Genomic DNA, 21,066 nt, shown 5'->3' on the forward strand with positions numbered 1-21,066 from the left:
GAATGCACCTGTGTCTGTTTAAATAAAAGGGCACCAGTCTGAAGGAAACTGGTTGATGTACAACAGTATCCCCTGTTGTCTGTGTGAGTTACTCTGCTAACATGCTAACACTTTATTTCGAGAAATTCACTCTGCATTTAACCCATTCCCTTGGGTAAAAGTGGGCTGCCACTGGGGGGAGCAGTGTGGGGTTAAGCGCTTTGCTCAATGACCCAGAGTGCAGGCTGTGAGGATCAAACCAGGTACTTGATACCTTCTCAGAGCACAAGCGCACTGCTCTAACCACTAGGCCATGGGTCTTCAACGTTTTTGAGGCCAAGGACCCCCTAACTGATGGCGAGATGGAGCGGGGACCCCCGAATTATATATATTGTATGAAATTGTTTTATATCAAACTGGTCCTATAGTCACTCTATTAGATATGGAGTCATGTAACGAAAGTAATTTCTCCCTGAGATTATTAAAGTATTTCTGATTCTGATTCCTGGTTAATGGGACAGGTGTTGTGAATGAAATGGTGCCCAGTTTGAAAGAGCCCCTGTGTGTCGCTAAATGTGAGCATTGATGACTGAAGGACATCTTTTGCTTCAATTTATGTTTCCTTAAGTGTGTTGAATTCATGTTAATGTGTATTTAAAGACATTTTAATTAGTGCAAAAAATTGCAGGAGGGAATACTAAAAAAAGTAATCAACCAAGACTTCCGCGACCCCCATGCAGTACCTCCGCGGACCCCCTGTTGAAGACCTCTGCACTAGGCCATCATTCCCCATGATGATGAAGTTTAATTTTAAGGAAGAAAAGTGCAAGTTCAAACTATAGAAAACAAACTCAGCTGTGAAATTAACATAAAAACTTTTATTTATACTTAAGTATTGTGATAGATGTGATCATGAACTTTAAATTAAATGGAAACATTCTGTTTATAAAATGGGGACAAATAAACAGTTCTAAACAGCTTAAATACGTACAAGAACTCTTAATATTTATATGTTGACATATTTACCGTGAACTCGGATGCTTTTATGGCTTTAAAAGAAAAAAAAAAAAAAACACTGTTGCCTCTTAGATCACAGGCCTGAAACATTTATATGGAGAGTTCAGCTAATACTGATGTACAAACATGCTGCAAACGGTTAAACGTATTTATTCAAAGAACGTTTCTAAATAAGGTTTCCTCTGAGGCTCTGATGTCTGATTCAGTCTTTCATGGGTTGTGTAGCGGTTTTCTTCAGGTGTTGGGAAAAACCACCTTACAGTCCTCATCCGTTTCCACTCCCACTTCTTCCTGCAGAACAATAACAGAACTATTGAAGGTCGACGGACATTTTTGGCAAAAAAAAATTGATTACTTTGTTTTCTCAGCTTACCAAGAACTCTTTTTTGCTTTTTGGATATCCCTCTAGGATGGCATTCATCATGTCTGAAGCCTGAGGTGACAAAAAAAACCTATTAAATTTATGCTTTTTGATTTTAAAAGGCTTTATTCTAAAAAAATGCATTACCAGTCTCTTCCTCTTTTTCCACTCTTTCACATAAACATCCCGCTCTTTATAAACCTGTGAATTAAAACAAGCATATCATTTTGTAAAAGAAATACAGAACAGCTACCAAAGTAAGAGATTAGCTGATGTTTTCTGAAGGTAAACACCTTCTCTTTTTCCTCTGGCGTGACGTGATTAGTAGCCGACTTTATTTTCTCCAGACGCGCTCTGTACCCGGAACACTCCGCTTTCAGCTCCTGGATTTCTGCCCTCATTTCCTCTGTTGTGAGGGAGCTGTTTAGCTCCTTCAGTTCTGTGATAACACAGGAGCAAACATATTCTCAAAAAAATGCATTTCGCTTACTGGATCAAACAGCATTATAAGATAAACATCAGGTTGAATCTGTTGAGTCGTCTACCTGTATCTAGCTGCTTGCAGCTCTGTGTTAAAGTCTGCACCTCCGCACTGAGCTCTGAAATTTGTTTATCCATGGCTTTAAGGTCTGCATCGTTCACATCTCTGAACTGAGACTGCAGGTGAGATCAGTAAAGGTGAGATTCAGATGGCAGAAGGTTGCACATCTTCAAACCCAAAGCAGTAAAACATTATATATTTATAGACTAACCTGATCTGCAAAGTAAATCTTTTGCTTGCCGTAGATTTTCTCCTTTATCTTTCCCTCCTGAGCCAGCAGTTCCATGGCTTTGACCACTGCCTGGTGGAGCAATTTATTCACAATCAGGTTACATAGAAAACACATTCAAAGAAATTGTACCTTTTGTCTACAACAGATTTACTGCCATCTGGACATTTCAAAAAATGCCTTATTAATCTCCTCCAAAACCCAATTTAAATCTAAAAAAAACAAAGGTATCCAAAGATAGTATCTGGTATGACATTAAAATAATCCAATCTTTGCCTATCTAAAGCTCAAAACACCAAAGCACTAACCTTTTCAAATTTATCAGATGTCATTCATTGGTGTTATTTTTGTTTGTTTTTTGTAAAAACCAATCATGCAAATAATACCAACATTTAAAGGGATAAAATCCAAGTGATTGAAAATGTAGACATTTTAAATCAGTTTCAAGCTGCTACAGTTTGCTTAAGATTTATGATTGTCTAATAGCAACAACTTTATTTGCATTTATTTTCTTAAACCGTACCGTATTTAATGAAAAAAGCCACAGAAAAATCTAATATTTTTGACTTAACTTTTATTAATGGAAACCTTTTTTTTTTGCATAAACGTTATAATCATATGGAAGAGGATTAGGGCCGCTGAAAAAAAAAAAAAAGTTAACAGATTTTTAAATTCTATTTCAGTTTAACACTGGGGGGAAAAAAACTCAGAATTCTGAGATTAAAGGAAGAATTCTGACTTTTTTCTTTGAATTCTGACTTATTTCTCAGACTTCTGGCTGAATTCTGACAGCTAACAAACATGTTAGCACCAAGCCGTAGCCATGTCTTTTTTAGAGACTAAGCTATCTCTCTTGTTTTAATCACCTTCTCTTCCATTAATGAAATGGCATCACCGGGGATGCCTTGAGCACGTAAAAAGTCACTTAATTCCATCATTTTCCACCAATGTGTTACTGGCCCTCTCAAACAACTCATATCTTTGTCAGTGAAGCTGAGTGCGCCACATCTCTTCCTTCATGGTGCCCATCTACACTAAGATCCAAAATTCTGAGATAAAAGTCAGAATTCTGAGAAAAAAAGTCAGAATTCTGAGAAAAAAAGTCAGAATTCTGAGAAAAAGGTCAGAATTCTGAGAAAAAGGTCAGAACTCTAAGATTAAAGTCAGAATTCTGAGACTATAGTCAAAATTCTAAGATTAAAGTCAGAATTCAGATTAAAAAAATTCAGAATTCTGAGAAAAAAAGTCATGATTCTAAGAAAAAGGTCAGAACTCTGAGAAAAAAAATCAGAATTCTGAGAAAAAGGTGAGAACTCTAAGATTAAAGTCAGAATTCTGAGACTAAAGTCAGAATTGTGACTTTTTTTCCCATATTAAACTGAAATAATGTTTAAAAATCAGTTCACTTTTTTCCTCCCCAGTGGCTTTAATCATCTTCCGTATAATCAGCATGATCCAAAATGATCCGAATAAGAAAAGAATGAATGAAGAGCAGATCTCACAGTTTTTCCCAACCCATGCTGCTTCTGTAAATTACAGAAGACATCCTGAGCGCTGTAAGGACGGTTCTTTTCATTTAGATAAGCCAGGATCACAGACGCTCCTGTGATGACAAAAGCAGAGAAAATTGATTTTAAGGCAATACCATCATAGTAGATTTACAGCACGTTTACTGTAGGAATTTTGCTCGACATCATTTCATTTCATATGACATGTATCTGTATATCAAAGACAATCATTAAACTCTGCTGTCTAGGTTAGCAAGAAGCGTATCCATGTTAGCTAGCATCGGTCTAATCCTAACTTTGCTGCGCTTTTAACTCTACTTCCTGTAAAATACCAACACGTTAAACTCCAAACACATAGCTGTCTTGAATTAAAATTAACTACGACCGAAAAACGTAGTTTATTCAACCTTACCGTTATCCTTTTTGCTCATTTTCGGGCTCACTTTAGCTTCCCAGCTTAAGTTTCGCGGAAAAACTGCGTCATAGAAAAGATTAACTATTTAAACAGATGTATCACTACAAACTTATTTTCAACTCAGTCCGCTGGTTTAAAATCTTCGGTTGAAAGACTGTGAATATACCGTGACATTATGATTGTGTACCAAACATGTTTTCCACCAAAATGTGTTACTTGTTGGGTCCGTCTTAGAATGTTAAGCGTTTAATAAGTAAAAAGAAAATAAAAAGTCGTGAGACATCTTGTCACAGGTGATCTCAAAGCTGATGTACTTTGACAACAGCGCCCCCTGGAGTAAAATAGTTTAATCCTATCAACGCTCCACACTTTTCTTTGATATTGCAGACATAAAGTGATATTATATTTAATAACAAAACATGAGAAAGATGTAATAAATATATATAAAAAAACATAAGACATTAGAAACTAATTACTTTTTACTGTCAGACAAAAATAAAACTACTAGTAGAAAATTTCTCCATCAGTAAATGTGTTTGTATGCATACATATGATCGTGTTTACCAGTGGATTTAAAACCATTTCCACCTTTATTGATATTCATTAGTATATTGTGTATAATAATCCAGAAGAGAAATGTATTTCCAAACATTTTATTCAATGTATGTTGCACTTCAAAGTATATCAAAACCAGATACAGAGAAAATACAATTCTATGCACATTAACTTAGCAGACTAGAGAACACTTAAAACTGAAGATTTACCTTCTCATAGAGCAGCTTGGAGAAACATTAAAACCCAAGTCTAACAAACCCCCAAAAATCCTCCTTGCTATCCATCAGTGCATTCATTTTCTACTTCAGTTACTTAAATTAGGATCCAGCTGTTTTTTGTTTGAAGCACAAAAAATGTTTCAGATAAGATTAATCTTTTAAAAATAAAAGAAACTGCTTTTTGTTTTAACTAATAAACAGCAATTAAGATTAAATAAATCCCTGTGAGTTTTTCAGATTTAAAGTGCCATATTTTCCCCAACACACAGATAAATCAGACAGATCTTTACGAATATCACTTTAAACCTCGATGTACCAAAGTTTTAAAAAATATGAGCTCAATCTTTATACAATTTTGATGTAAACATATTTCCAAATGAACACACAAGGACAAGATGTAATATATTACCCTTGCATGTTTAGAAGGGTTATTCAGAGGGGAAGGGAGATAAAAACAATTGGGGATTTAATCACGGATCTCTTTTGCATTTGAAAAAAAATCCTAGCTAATTAAAAAAAATACTTTTCTCTCTTTAAGACTTTAGTCTGGGATAAAAAAAAAAAACAAATAAAGATGTGTTCTACAGCATCAGTAGGAAAGCAAGAGTTTAAAAACCCAAGTAAAGCTCTGAAAACTTGCAGAAATCAGACAAATTCACCTCCTATAATAAAGTCCTGTTAAGAAGCTAAAATGAAATATCTTCTCTTAAAAGACAAAATAATGAAATAATCTTGAACATTGAATGTTTTCCAGAATATCAGTGTCAAACATGGCACAGCTCAAGCAACAGGAATGTCATATTTGGTCCTATGTTAAATAGCCCTGTTTGTCTTGAATTAAAAGTAGAAAAGATTTAATGGGCACTCCTGTACGTTTTTAAGAGTATAATTATTGACTTTGATATTGCTACTTTATCAAATGTCACACTGTGTTTTATTTTGTGGTTGTATTTCCTATTGCTCAGCCTACAAATTAAATAAGTTCTCGCTGATCAGAGTAGACCAGGAATGGTAAATAAAAATGGGAAAAATATATAATACTTCACAGTGAGAAATATTTGCCTACCAGAAGCAGGACAGCTGGAACTAAAGTTGTTTTCTATGCTGGTCAATTTTAGACTATCGCACACGCACAGCAGCACACGCTCTTCACTGTGGTTTACCAAGAAGGCTCGCTAAGAAATTAGAACCCTGACTCTCGCCTCGTCTTGCCCCCCCTCCTCCAAACGGATCCATCTGGTTCAGTTCAGACTGGTCCAGCATTTCAAAGTCTTCTGCGTCTAAGTCCGTGTCAAACTCAGAGCTGGACTGTTTGCGGTAGCTTCTGTGGGACACAGATCTAGGGTGGGCTTGTCTCCGCTGGGTGGGAGGAGGCCGAGGCTGCAACGCCCCGGCGATTGCTGCCTGGATCATGTTGCTGGCAATCGCTCCGGCCAACTCTCCACTGAAATCTGAGGCGGATGGGAGGCCGCTGAGGGAGAGTTCTGCATCCAGTTCCTCCTGGTCGGAGTCCAGATGTGCATCCACGTCTAACACTGAGGCGCGATGACTCCCCAGGCCAGACGGGCCCAGACTGGGAAGCCCAATGCTTGTGTCGTCATCATCATCCATTAAAGTGGCGTCAGGGTTTATGGACGGGAAGTCTGGGAGATCTTGAGCAAAAGATTCCTCAGCATCACTGTGTCTGTCAAGGTCTAAGAGAAAACGAGACCAAAAGAAATGAGAGGAAAGAAAATGGATTGACGAGATAGAATGAAAACTGAAAGCGTACCTTCAGAGCCCTCTGTGAGCGGCGTCTGACCCCGGGAAAGATTAAAGGTTCCATTGTCTGTATAGGACACCTCAGCATCAGAGTGCTCTGAATCAGTCAGTGCAAGTTCTTTGGCAGCATCAGCATCATCAAACTGGAGGAGACAGGAAAAGGAGATAAATACTTTTCAATGTGAATTACTTAGTTACAAGTAACAATCCTAATAAACTGTCACTTTCAATTCCTGTTTGTTATAAATACTTAACAGTATGTAGTTTAAACAGATAAAGAAGAAGGTAAAAACATGTTTTCTGCATTTTTCTTTTAACTATATTGATGTTAATCAAAAGCAAACAAATATCTGAGCACATAAAGCAGAAACTACGTATTTGTTCCTGTTCACTAGTTTCAATAGTAATACTGAGAAGGTCTGGAAGGCTAACAGATTTACTTTTGGACAAAATGCAGCCAGCTCCTCCTCACTGTCGCTTGCTTCGTCTGAGGCTGCACCACGTAAAGGTCTTCGCAGGACTGCAAACACAGCAGAAAGAGCAACTGATTATTCTCACTAAATCAATAGTGTAGAGTCACTGCAGAAAGTACATTTTTAGAATGTTAAGAAAATGTCATTTATGTTCTGTTTTAGATAAAATATCACACCTTTAGTTCAGAAAACAGGAGAAAACCAAGAATCATTTTTCTTTCACTTCATAAATTAGGCCTTACTTTCTGTAAATTCTTTCTCCTGCATATTTATCCCAAATATGCACATTTCCAAATGCATTGAACACATATATTTAACTGTTATAAAATGAAAATAAATCCATTCCTTGTACATCAACACAGGAAGACAGGAGAAAGCCTCATTCTTCAGAATGAAACATGTGGTTTGAACCACTAGATGGCACTGAAGCGTAAATTATGAATTTACAATATACTTCATTTTTGTCCTGATTACCAAGAGATTTTAATTCAACCCATCAATATTAACCTCCTGATCCATTGCAAGAGAGAATTGCAAAGTCCTAACACCATTTAAATGAATAGGGGAGTCCAGGAATATGGGCCGAGTGTGACCATGACAGGGCTGTATGGAAAATATCAACAATTATCCACCCATTTTTTAAGTCTGTGTGATTTTGCACATTCAGAAAGATGAATAATGATTAAAAAAAAAAGCTATAATGTATCATAATATATCAGAACAGGAAAAAAGGAAACTCTTCCCACTGGACAAAAGAAAACAAACATGTGCACAGTATTGGGTTGTGAGTGGAGATAATATTACCAGCGATGCAGAAGATGTGCTTCCCTTTGCTCACAAAATCACCGGCACGAATATAACGTCCATCACCTTTTGATAAACTGACGAATATTACAGGGAAAACTGACATATCGCCCAACCTTAATACAGTGTATTGCATAAAGTGTTGTAAAATGTTATTTTATGGAAACCACATTTGTTGGCATACCATTCCAAATAATATGCTTTACAGCTAGCGGTGTGGGGGAAAAAAAAAATAAAAAATTAGCAATATACCGTGATTTTCGGCTACCTGATATAATATCGCTCTTTTAGTTCCTAGTATCGATAAAAAAAATAAAAAAACAATGACAGAAAATGGGCTGCCTCTGCACTGCTAGTCTGGCAGATATAGCTGTCCTTTTGCGGCTCAGCGCCATATCTGTAGTTCAGGCAGTCACAGTGGAAGACGTGTACTGACTCACACCCCGAACATCATGGACACGAAAATAAATAAATTATCAGAATCTTCTGATGAACATACACAGCACACTGGCTTTTTTATTTCTACATTTAATTCTGATAGCTGGGAAAAACACCGCAATAGACAGTGATATAACAATATTGTGTGAATATCGTATTGTGACCCAAGTATAATGACAAGTATCGTGTTTCAACACCCATGCCAATAATCACCCCTATTTATAGCTGTGATGCCCCACCTTTTCAGATTAAAACTGCCTAATCATTTCCACAAAGACTTTCTGTGATGCATGTGAATGGAGTGGTGCGCAACGCAATTCCCGCTCAGGAGGATGTTGGCTCATCCTCTCCGCTGCTCAAAGGTTCGCCAGGAAGCTGCGCTCAAAATCCACTCTGCGCTCACCTTAATTTTTCTGCCACTCGGGCGAAACCGCTCCATGCTGACTCAAATTTTCAGGAGAAGGCATTTTCTAACATTTTTCCTTCATGTAATCATGCCAGGGCCCTGGGACACACGGCGTTTGATTTAATGATGTGACAGATAATGTGTATCGTCTTATTTAACTTGCTGTTAAATTATTGCAGTTTCCCAGCTCACTCCATTCATGTTGCCCCATGTTTGCTATTTAATTATCCATTTATTTTGCTAGACAACATTAAAAAAGGTTACTTCGGATCCCATTACAAATGAGACAACAGCGTATGATGCGTGCATGCGATCCATTTTCAAAGACAGGCTCTTACCACAATGATCACTTTATGTAAACCCACTCTGTATTGTTAAGTATAGTTAGTGTATGCTTTTATGATATTTTATCCCACTTTTTAATCACACAATATGCAATCCTCTTCTCGGTAAACTTGAAACAGACCATAACAGATTATAGGCACAGACTACAGCATAGGCATTGGCTAAGTTTTAAGTCAAACATGAATTTAAATTAAGACGGAGCGAAGCCTTTGAATTGAAAGCCGCTCTGCGCTCCAATGCTCCACCAACATGTTCTGGAGGGAACATTTTCCGGAACTGTTGAAACAGAGTCAGGGCTATAATATTAACCATGTCTTAATAAACTGAAGCATTAAGAGTTCTTTCCACTAAAACCGAGACTATGTTTCCCCTGCTGTCCTTAATGCTCAATTTAAATTTTTCCCCCTGAAAACTAACAATATTGCAAGGTTATTTACTTTGAAAATGTTGCCTTAATTTGACTCTAGTTAGAACAGCTTGTAGCTCCAAACAATAACAATGCTGTCATGTTCAGCATGCTTTGGTCCGGGAAACATGAAAGAAACACATGTAGTTTGAAGTGTTGTTGAACAAAAAGCCATTTAATATGTCAGTGAGGGCTTGGAGGTTAATGCGTGAATAAAAGAGTGAAACTGTTTTCTAGCATTTCATGACTACTGTTTTGGCAAACAGCTCAGCACAGAGGTATGCTTTGTTGCGAGGACAAAGCCAGTAAGGATGTTAAAAACTGCACAGAACTCTAAAATGTTGACAATCATGTTAGCACCCCTCCTCTCATTGCTCAATACACTTATAGCAGCGTGTTGTATTGCCTTGCAGAAAGGGGCAGATTACTGCATGCTGGGTAACCTCCTCAGCTTTGTAAAGTGTTGCGTTTTCAGGATTGTACACAAGCTTTGCACAGCTGTGCATCCAAACGACTGCTATACGAACCTTCCTATCAGACCTCAATAGGCTTCGCTCCATATATTAATGAGGGCTAACATTTCACTGTCAGTCCTCTGAGCGATGCTGCTGAAGCTGCAGTCCATCCCACTATATTGTTACTGACTGCTTTCACTTGTGTCTGCTGCAAAGTTGTGATAAACGTTGATGGAAAGTGACTTTGAATTGCATCCAACCCGCCTCTATTTTTTCCCACTGTAGTCACATTAAAAAAGATTTGTGACCTCATATAGAAGAGGTTCAAACAAGACTCCAATCTGAGAGTGGGGCCACTTCAGTGGAAAACTGCGTCTATTATATCGAGTTGAACTTATGACAAATAAAAGAGCCGTTAAGCAATGCTGTTCACCTTTTTGCTGATAAACCTGGACTAATCCAATAAAGTTGCAGCAAACCTTCACCTATGCCTAAAAAGATTTGTTCCACAGCAGATTTAAGTTTAAAGCCTCAATTTGATTTGACCAACATGTGTCTTTTTTGCAGAATTAACATCATAGTTTTAGAGCTCTGAAACACACACAGCCCTGATCTTACTGGTTCAACTAATGAAAGGAAACAGTAGGGGTGGAACGGTTAAAAAAATCCATGGTTTGGTTCGCGGTTCCGTGGTCACGGTTTTCAGTTCGGTTCGGTTCATGTTGATTGTTAGCCTGACATGTTGGTCATGTTGCTGTTAGCATAAACAAAACGTGTTGCACAATGCTTGCACACTGTTGCACTTTTATCCACAACTTTCTTTCCGCCGTCATCGTAGGTCACTCTAAATGCAAAGTGGTCCCATACAGCAGACCTATAAAGTGCTGCTGGTGCGTCTTCCAACTCCTGTTCTTTCCCACTCGCCATACCCACACAATTCTCCACAACAACTGATTTTTTTCTGCTACACCCGGCTACGCTGCTTCGCTGCTTCTTCTTGTTTAGTACTGGTGGTTGGCTTTGGTCGCAGTACCGCCACCTTCTGCTCTGGAGTGTAAACGCTTCGCCTATGAGAGTGAATAAAGTGAATGTGATCGGTCGTTTATCAAGGGGGCAGGATTGTTGTGGCGGAAGATTCGCAAGCATGTTTGATTGTGGCCAGTTTCTCGGAAGCATCTTGCTAACCAGTTAGCAACTTAGTGCTAGTAGGTTCCCAAAGGGAAATTACATTGGGACCAAGTAGCACTAAATTGGTGAAACTACACTGTAAAGGAACGCTATGGACAGCGGAAACATGCTAGAGGAGGAGAGTTTTGTGTCGGAGGTCATGGATGAGTCTCCTCCGTCATACATTTTTTATTTAGAGGAGGAAAGCGGGGACGAAGTTGTTGTGGAAGAGGACGCCAGGGCGGCAGAAGCTTGGTTTGGTGCAGAAGGCTTACAGCCGTACATGTTTGAGCCCTTGCCTCGCACAACGCTGCCAGTTCTGTTAGTTATACGCCTGCTGAAGACACTGACGTCCATCCCTGTGAACACTGGTACGGAACTCAATGGGAAAGGAAATTATCCTTATTTCTTATTTCAACCGTTGCGTGTATTAGCTATGAAATCTGAATCCAGATGCCATGACCGAAAGAATTTGATTGACAGATGACAGTTAATATATATGATACAAATTTAGGTGTACAAGCTGATGTATAATTAACTGGCCCAACCAAAACCCACAGATTTTAAAGACATATTTTTTTTTATAGAATTTTCTACATTTTGGAAAATATCGTCTGATAAAGAGTACATTTATATACATGTTTAAGCCAGAATGATTTGACATTTATTATATGATTTCCCTACAACTTTAAATAGCTTTATGGCTTTAAGGCTTTTAATTTATGAATAAAAATGCATGTTTAACTTACACTGATTATCAATGGGCTTTGACATCATATATCCACGAACACTGAAGTCCAGCCGCTGCAGGACTGGCTCCAGCCTGACATACAGATGCTGAAAGACCCGGTGATAGGCAGCCAGAGGGGCGAGTAGAGAGGCCAACACTAAAGCAGAAAGAAAAATGTCACCAGCAATTACAGGAGCGGATCTTTCTTTTCAGTTCATGTGACACAGAGTAATGTTCTGAGGATTTAAATTTAGATCTGAACAGATTTACTTTGCAGACTGTGTGGATAATCACATGCCTATTAGACTCTGTAAAGTGACAAACTGTTGTAGAGGGAGGTAAGGCATAACAAACAAGCTGTTACGGCTTGGTCCTCACTGCTGAGCTTTGCAGCACACCAGTAGAAGGTTTGGAGATTAGCCCACTCTTTGTCTGACCTCCTTAGCTTCCTACCTAGCTGGCTGCCCTCTCTTGCTCCCGTCTTGTATGTCTCATCCCAGCTTTAATCACCTCACAGACCGGGCCCTGGTACCAGGGGCCCCACAGATCTGATTTCATCACCCATGCATTTTTAATCACTCTTCAGGCTAAAATTACCTGCAAACACAGCCTTATAATAGAGCGTGGGTCTGTAGTCAGAACTGGTTAAGCTACTGGGACTCACATGCAAAGTAGAAGAGCACCAATCCAGGAATGTAGTATCCAATCATAGCCAAGCAGGAGAAAACTCCACAGATCAGGACACAGAACTGTCAGAAAAACAAGACATGTATTGTTTAAGGTCAGAGACCCAACAAAATGTTTACCACCAGAGATTTAAATTATCTGGATGGATAACTATTGAAAGAAACATGCCTGTAAAGGTGATAAAGAATTTATTTATGAAGTTATTGTAGATTCTGTGTGATTCTCACATTGCCAGGGTTTTGTCGTTTGTATTCCACCATGCTGGATGTGAAAATGGACGAACTGACCAAGACCTCTGCTAAGTGATGGCACAGTTCAGGCACACTGAGGATGCCGGGTTGCACCAGACCCCAGCTGGATAAACACAATGCTTTAAAATTAAGAGCTGAACGGATGCAGCGAAAAATAACAGTCCTAGAAATTAGCTGTGGAAAGTAAAACAAACCTCTCATTTTCTGTTTCTTCCAACTTTCTGACTGTGGGTAGAAAGAAAACATTTAAAAGTTATCTTAAATGTTTCATGTTAAAATTTGTATATGTCTATATGAATGAAATGTGATGCTAGCTAGACTCAAAACTGTGGAGTCTGTAAGAAAATGTTGTATTATTGTGAATAATAAAACGTATCCATAATATAAATGTACCCTTAAAGTCTGTTTAAATTGTGTAAACATATTTTGTATAAATAAAGATTCAAGCACCTCTAATTTCTGGCCAGATCTTATTCCTCCAGGTATCAGCAAATACAAGCACAGCCAGGCCTGTCGCCAGCAGGAACAGCAAACGCAGTGAAGTCAAAGCAAAGAACCTGCCGGGAAAATCAGACAGAAAATCCCAAACAAACAATTCAGAGAAGCCTGAATGTAGAAAGTTGCATAATTGAACAGCTATGTTCAGAGTTCACCGGACCACAAAACCCTTAAGGGTCGCCCTTCTGTTCCTTTGAATCACAAGAAATAAACTGTTTTAGACCTAGCCAAAAATATCATACTTTTATGTCCAAAAAAAAAAAATGGAAACAGAATCTATAATGAGGAAAATACATTTTAAGAGACAAGAGCTCACTGGACCAGAGAAGGATTGCCTGAGACTTTTCCCTAATATTGACCCTTCATGGCCGCGCTGCAAAAGCCAACAGATTGGGGGTTCAAAGTGCAGCATGGGGGCCATTTTCTACCCCTTAATCACAGTTAAAGAATGGGGTACATCTGATTGTCCAGCTAAAGTGGTAGATGGAAATAAATATTTTTGATCCATTTTCAGGAAACAGACTTTTATTTTTAACTTTCTCCAAAACTAAGTATTGACACTTCTTAAAGCTAATTTTTTATAGCTAGTTTTTTTAGTAGGGTTAAACATTATGGCCCAAACCTACTACCGTATTTTCACGACCATAAGGCGCACCGTACTAAAAGGCGCACTCTCAGTTATGTGTCCCATTTCTGTATTTAACACACACATAAGGCGCACCGGACTATAGGGCGCGTTTTTTATATACAGGTACATGTCCTCTACTACCTTTAAATACCTCTACTGCGTATTTAAAAATACAGCGGGGGCAAAACTGAGTATGACTGTGCTTTATTCATGTATTTATTACAAAGTATTAATCAAACCTGGCAGCTGGCCGTGAGACAGACACATCGCAGATGACACAGCGCTGTGGTCACTCCTAAATTAACTTAAAATCCTGAAACCTGCCGACAGAATATGTTCGCTTTTATTACCGGTATCCTGGTGCCTGCAGTTTAAATTATTTAGATGAAAAACACCTGCCAGCAGCCGCGGTGAACGAAAGGATTTCTACTGTCGGTGTACCGCTGGTATGTGGGGGTCTGAGCGCCTCCGACAGAAATAGATAATCTGGATGAACTGACTGCAATTATGAAGTTTTCAGGTGGACTTTCTCACTTAAAAACATATTAAAACTACTTTATTCCCACTGATCACAGCAAATATAGCTGCAAGATTAAGATTATTTAGATGAAAAAACACCTGCCAGCCACCGCGGTGAAGAGGAGGAGACGCGCCCAGAGGCTGCTGTTGAATTAAGTTTTCAGGTAGAAAAATAGAGCGGGAGCAATACTGAGTATGATTGTGCTTTATTCATGTATTTATTACAAAGTATTAATCAAACCCATCAAAGTCATCATCCTCTGTTTCTGAATTAAACAGCTGCACTAAATCAGACATGCCAATTTCCCCTTCTTCGCTGTCAGTCACTTTCCGTGCAGCGCAGCTCCTCAGAAATAATGCCGGCTTTTGCAAAAGCTTGAAGAACAGAGCCAGCAGACACGTTAGTCCAAGCATCTACAATCCATCCGCTAACGGTGGCGTAACTTGCCCGGCGCTGCCTTCCACTTATCCTGAAACTGTGGTCTCTGTCGGCCATCCATCGCTCCCACGCCGCTCGCAGCCTTACTTTGAACGGGCGCTTCACACCGATGTTGGAAGGTTGAAGTTCCTTTGTCAGACCCCCCGGGATAATGGCGAGCACAGCGTTCATTGATTCACCTTTTTTTTCACATCGGCTGTGAGATGGGCACGCAGCGATGGTGATGCGTGGAAAAAAACACCTGGTCTCCTCACATAGGCTACACCTCCCTCAGCCACGCTTTCATCATCTCCTCATCTATCCAGCCTTTTTCATTTAATATCATATGTCATCAGAGCGCTGTGTCTGTCTCGCTGGCAGCTCCCAGATCAGCTTCTCTGATTGGTTGATGCGGCGCGTCCAGCAGCAAAACTTCAATTTTTCCATCTCGAGCAGCAGCAGCGCGTTGGCGGTGCGTCAGATGCTTAAACGATCCCGACGTGCTGCACCTGCGGCTCAAAACGAGCTGCAGGACCTTTTGCTGCACCTATACGCGCGTCAACCATTGACTTTGCATGTAAACTCGCTGCTTCTGCTGCACCTGCTGGGTCCGGTTCACACCGATGTCGAGCGGTTGAACAGCGAGCACAGGGTTAATTTGTTTCCCCATGTTTTTCACATCAGCTGTGAGATGGGCACGCATGGAGTCACAGATTAATGGTGATGAGTGGAAAAAAAACAGCTGGTCTCCTTACATTCAGCCACTCTTTCATCATCTCCTCAATGAGGTGGTCTCAAAAGTCGCAGTTACAACACACATAGGGCGCACCGCACCATAGGGCGCACCGCACATTTTGAGGGGAAAAAAAGACCTTTAAGTGCGCCTTATAGTCGTGAAAATACGGTATATTATGATATATTTCTTAACCCTGTAATGCCAAATGTATCATATTTGATACATACGGTTTCTGAAATGTTTTGCGTCTAACACCTTTTGCATAATTTAATGGTAAAAATTTTGCTGCAAATCCTATTGTACACAATCAGATATACCTGATAACAGAGGGCAGAAGACTACACAAAAAATAATCTTGACTTATCGGATAGTAATAAATTATTAATATCAAAAATGTATTTCTGTTTTTTCTTTTTACATATTTTGTTAAAAGGCCAAATAAGGACTTCAAACAAAAACAAAAAAAGTAATTTTCTGTTTTGTTTTATTCTTGGATCAGGCTTTAAAGGGTTAATTTCAGTTTATACAATATAATTTTTATATTGATATAAGCGTTATAAAAGCATCCGAGGGATGGCCAAGAATGCCAATAACAGCTTCCTGTAAAAACTTATCACTATTATTTTGTTATGTTTATGAAATGCTTGCAATGCAACATTTTTAAAATATTTTCTTTAAGTAAAAACAAATTAAAGCCGGAACATCGCTCGGAGACAAATGTTTACACACAGACTGTAATATATATTAATATATCAGAAATTTAATTTTCCCATCATTGAATAAAATTGCAATATATATGCAAATTAAGTAACTGTCCATCCCTACTTTTAATCCACTTTAAAAGCCAGCATACAAATGTTGAGTGACTTTCATTGAAAAGTAGAGAGAGGCACACTCTTTTATGAAACCTGGCTCAATAAAGCAACATTAAACCATTTTCTGTTACTTATCCTGGAAATAAACACACTAAATAATAAAATCTAGACAAAGATACCCAATCAGAAATGTTTATGATGTTGTTTTTTCTCTTGTAAGGCAAAACAGAGAAACCCTTTTTTATGTTTGGCATCTATAATCATTTACAGATATCAGACAAATGTAATGTGATGTTGTTGTTTTGTTTTGTTACTCTGAGCCCAGTTTGTTACACATTTGGATTCAAGATGTATGGTTTCCACTAGAATTATAGAAAAAAATATATAAGTGCTTAAAGGCTCTTTGCATGGATGTGATAAAACCTTATAAATGTTTTTAGTACACTATTTAATTCAATGTTATATAAAGTTTACTCTCAATACTTCATAATACTCAGTTACCATTTGAAGTTGTAACTGAGTATGTCTTTGTCACCTGCGGATGGGTTTGGAGGCGGCTGTCATTAGTGGGAGGGAAAGTGGGACCTTTTTCTTCCGTGTTACCATCTATTAATTCTGTTTTTACTGTGTATTGTTTTTAGTTCCATAATAAAAAAAAAGAATGATATAACTTTTTTGCCTACAAGGGAAAAATAAATAAATAAATAAATAAATCAACAGCAATTTTGCAATTTGCATCTACAGCGCAATTATAACACAATTTAATTTACACATCTCAGGGATTGTTTTAAGCTTCATAGTGCTGCTTTGAGTAAAGATCATAAAAGTCGTTAACTGTTACACCAAAGAGTGCTGCAGGTTTTGGTCAGCCTTACAGTAAGTAGGGCTGCAACTAACGATTACTTTGCAAACCGATTTAAAAAAAATCGACATTCGCAGGTGAAGTTGGATTAGAATTTCGGTAGAATTTCCCCAGTGAGCTATTCATTTCTACATTGGGGTTTGTTGACAAGTTTTTTGCCTTTTTTTTTTCATAAAAAAAAAAATCATATCAATATTCAAAAATTAAACTTTTCTGAACTTTTGGGGACATTAAAAACTAAATGCTGTCATTGACATTTTTGTTTTGTCTTTTGTTGCATCAGCTAATTAATCTATCAGCACAACCTGTCATTTTATTAATCGATTAAATCCTTGAAGAAGATTTTTTAAGAAATTAAACCAGGGTAAAAACTAAAATGTTGCCACTTGAGTTCTTGATAGCGCATATTGGCAGACGAAAATGTTTTTTTTTTTTTTTTATAATTAATGCAAAACGTTTCTTATATATTTTTACAATTTGATACAACTATTTTATTTTTATTTTATTTAACCTTTATTTAACCAGGAAAGTCCCATTGAGTTAAAGTAACTCTTCTTCCAGGGAGTCCTGGCCAAGAAGGCGGCTTAAAAAGTTACATCAACATAAAACCACAGGAGACAAGACAACCACAGATACATATCATCTAGGCAAAATTAAACACAACACAACAAGATTGGGCATACACATACAACCAAAAAGCAAATAGAAAACAAGGCATCCAATCAAAAACAGTTGCATCTGTCAGTGAATGATGATTTTAACAGGTCTTTAAAAGAATTTATGGATGGAAGTACTTCAAGATTTAAAGTGGCTTGAAGTTCATTCCATGCTTTAGGTGCAAATGATGAAAATGCTGTTTTTCCTAGTTCAGTTCTTGTAAATGGAGTATGTAAAAGTATTTTTTCTGATGACCTAGTCCTGTAAGTACTATCTCGAATGGAAAGTAAATTACAAATGTATAAAGGTAGTTTACCCATAAGGGCTTTGGCAATAAAAGTCAGTACATGAATTTTTCTCCTCATGTAAAGAGAAGACCACTGTACAGTTTCATAGAGAGTGCAGTGGTGAGTCCTAGCTGATGCACCTGTGATAAAACGTAAGGCAGAGTGATACAGTACATCCAGTTTTTTAAGTAAGAATAAACTGGAGTGAATATACAGTGTATCCCCATAGTCAAGCACTGACAGGAATGTGCTCTGAACTAGCCTTTTCCTCACAAGATAGGGAAAGCACTTCCTCATTCTAAAGAAAAAACCCAACTTTGGTCTAAGTTTCTTACAGAGGCTCTCAATATGGACACCAAAGGACATCTTATCATCCAACCAGATGCCTAAATACTTGTAAGATGATACTCCTTCTATTTTAGTGCCATCTTGTGTTGAAACACTAATGTTAGGTGAGGATCGTGAATGTGTGAATGTCATTGTTTTAGTTTTTTTAGCGTTCAGTACCAACTTTAATTCAATAAGAAATGTTTGTACATGATTAAAAGCAGACTGCAATTGTGCAAATGCAGCATTCACTGATGAAGCTGTGGTGTACAAAATAGTGTCATCTGCATAAAGATGCACTTTTGCTGTCTTTAGGTCCTTACCCAAGTCATTTATATAAAGAGAAAATAAAATTGGACCCAAAACTGACCCTTGTGGGACCCCCATTGTAACTTCTAATGATGTTGAGGTATAGTTATCAATTACAATACACTGCGTTCTATCATTAAGGTAATTTGAAAACCACCGTAGTACAGTATCACTAAAGCCTATTCTTTGTAATCGCTTCAAAAGAAGATCATGGTCCACTGTATCAAACGCTTTAGAAAGATCAATGAATATTGCAGCACAAGACTTCTTATTATCTAAAGCATTCAAAATGTCATTTGTGACTGTGGTAACAGCTGTGACTGTACTATGACCTTGTCGAAAGCCAGACTGCAATGGGTTTAAAATTGAGTTCTCAGTTAAAAAAAGTTTGAGTTGCTCGTTTATAAGAGATTCAAACAGTTTGGCCAGCACAGACAATCTAGAGATTGGGCGATAATTGCTCTAAGTGGGTTCCTCTGTCAGTTAAAGGCATGTTTTTTCTCCATTTAACAATTAACTGATTACTAAATTAGTTGATGATTATTTAAATAATCATTTAATCCGATTAGTTGTTTCAGCCTAAAGATTAATTGAAAGAACTTTCTGGCTGCAGATATTTACATATGAAAAACAAATCAAGAATCTTGCAATAAGTATGACTTATTGATATTACACTCAAAACTAAAGCTGCCTTTCCATTGTAGTTTGTGTTCAATCAAAAATAAAACAGAAACGCCTTGAAAAATGGAATGACCAAATCTATTCAGCTCTGAAAGGCTGTACTCCAACACTACTGTGGCCAGTCATGCTTTCTTTGCATGTCCCATATCAGTGGGATTTGCAATTCAAGTATCAACCCTCCAAAGCAAATAAAAAACCTTCAATAAATCACATCTACTTATAATGGATTTATGTTTTGTTTTTTACTAATAACACACTTTGGAAGTTTATTGCATACTCTAAATACATACTAGTCTTCAATGCATTTCATCACAGTGAAGTTACAAACTCATAAGTCTCTGGATTTAATAAGTGAAACTCAGACTGGGAATTAACTTCATCTTGTGATACCTATGAGGAAAAAAATGTTAAGAAGATAATCCTACATTTAACCACGTTGGTGTGTCCATAAATAGAACAGCCGCTCTGCCTTTTACTTAAAATGACAGGTGAAATACTTGCACCACCTGTTTGCAGGCATGTCTGGAAATAGGTCTTAACCTAAAACTACACTAATAATTGAGATGAAAACTTACCAGAATACAATGTTGACAACAATGTAGAGAAGGACACTGTGGAAAGGTCGTTCCCACACCAGAACAGACTGTAGGTAGGTCAGGACGGGTTCGTAGGGCCCCAGCTTGGACAGAAGAGCCACTCTGACAGCCCGCACCTGGCTGTCTCTCTCACTGGAGCTCGGACGACTCCGCAGGCAGATACTAGACCCATCGGTGTAGGAACAACCTTCCATGGAGGCCTCACCCATTGCCCCCGTGTGCAACATCTCAGAGTCTCCCGTTGATAAAACAAAGCCTGTAAAATAAAGATTGAATAAAGGGAACTGGAACGAGGTAAACCGCTTTATGAGGCACGACAGCGCCTCGATCCGTTCACAGCACTGACGCTAACGGATGAGGCTAACACCGCGAGATAGACCAGCCGAAAAATCGTATTCACGGTATATAATTAGACCCCTTTCTATATGAAAAACGACCATATATGAAAAGACTAATTTCGCATTTTTCATAAGAAGCTGACACTTACTATTTAGCCATTTCTACCCAGAAATGTAGCACTCTCTTCAAAAATTGTCAATATGGCGTGTCCTGTTTTTCCAACTGCACAGCTCGCCAATCAGAATCCAGAGAAACAATTGCGTCATGTTGCGTTCAGGTAAAGTAGGATTATCTTATCTAGCTAAGACTCTTCAAAATAAGTTGTCAGATCCGGCCAACACCATTAGACAATACGGTTTAGATAAAATACACAAGTTATAGACTAGAGTAAAAATGTGTTTTCCTACAAATTGAAAAAGCTTATTGTTTACACCAAATCACAATAGACATAAATACTGACCTATATGCGTTTTTGTAGAATTTAACAAAAATAGGGCTACATTTCCCAGAATGTCTGTGAGAACCTAATATCAGTTGAAACGTCACACGTGATCCAGGTCTCACACTTATATAGAATAATAATATTTTAATGTTTATTTATTTAATTTCAGAGAATGATCAAATATGTTCAAAGTATGATTTTCTGTA

The 21,066-nt window shown here is 38.0% G+C and overlaps 2 protein-coding genes across 2 annotated transcripts; both read right to left on the reverse strand.

The window, feature by feature from the left end:
• Nucleotides 1–884: 884 nt before the first annotated feature.
• LOC119778864 (PSMC3 interacting protein) lies at nt 885–4,179 on the reverse strand. Its single transcript, XM_038278276.1, has 8 exons — nt 4,048–4,179; nt 3,630–3,730; nt 2,110–2,199; nt 1,903–2,014; nt 1,651–1,796; nt 1,505–1,558; nt 1,370–1,429; nt 885–1,287 (listed from the first exon to the last, which is right to left on the reverse strand). Exons 1-8 carry the CDS (start codon nt 4,064–4,066, stop codon nt 1,231–1,233), a joined length of 639 nt encoding a protein of 212 aa, XP_038134204.1. The 5' UTR covers nt 4,067–4,179; the 3' UTR covers nt 885–1,230.
• A 508-nt stretch (nt 4,180–4,687) lies between these two features.
• retreg3 (reticulophagy regulator family member 3) lies at nt 4,688–20,706 on the reverse strand. The gene is made up of 10 exons (XM_038278272.1): nt 20,567–20,706; nt 20,059–20,335; nt 13,197–13,303; nt 12,941–12,971; nt 12,723–12,849; nt 12,473–12,557; nt 11,828–11,965; nt 7,025–7,104; nt 6,595–6,727; nt 4,688–6,517 (listed from the first exon to the last, which is right to left on the reverse strand). The coding sequence occupies exons 2-10, from the start codon at nt 20,304–20,306 to the stop codon at nt 5,973–5,975; spliced, it is 1,494 nt and encodes a 497-aa protein (XP_038134200.1). The 5' UTR covers nt 20,307–20,335; nt 20,567–20,706; the 3' UTR covers nt 4,688–5,972.
• Nucleotides 20,707–21,066: the final 360 nt, after the last annotated feature.

This window comes from Cyprinodon tularosa, unplaced genomic scaffold (assembly GCF_016077235.1).
Source record: "Cyprinodon tularosa strain WSP-4 unplaced genomic scaffold, ASM1607723v1 ctg14, whole genome shotgun sequence".
NCBI classification, from domain to species: Eukaryota; Metazoa; Chordata; class Actinopteri; order Cyprinodontiformes; family Cyprinodontidae; genus Cyprinodon; species Cyprinodon tularosa.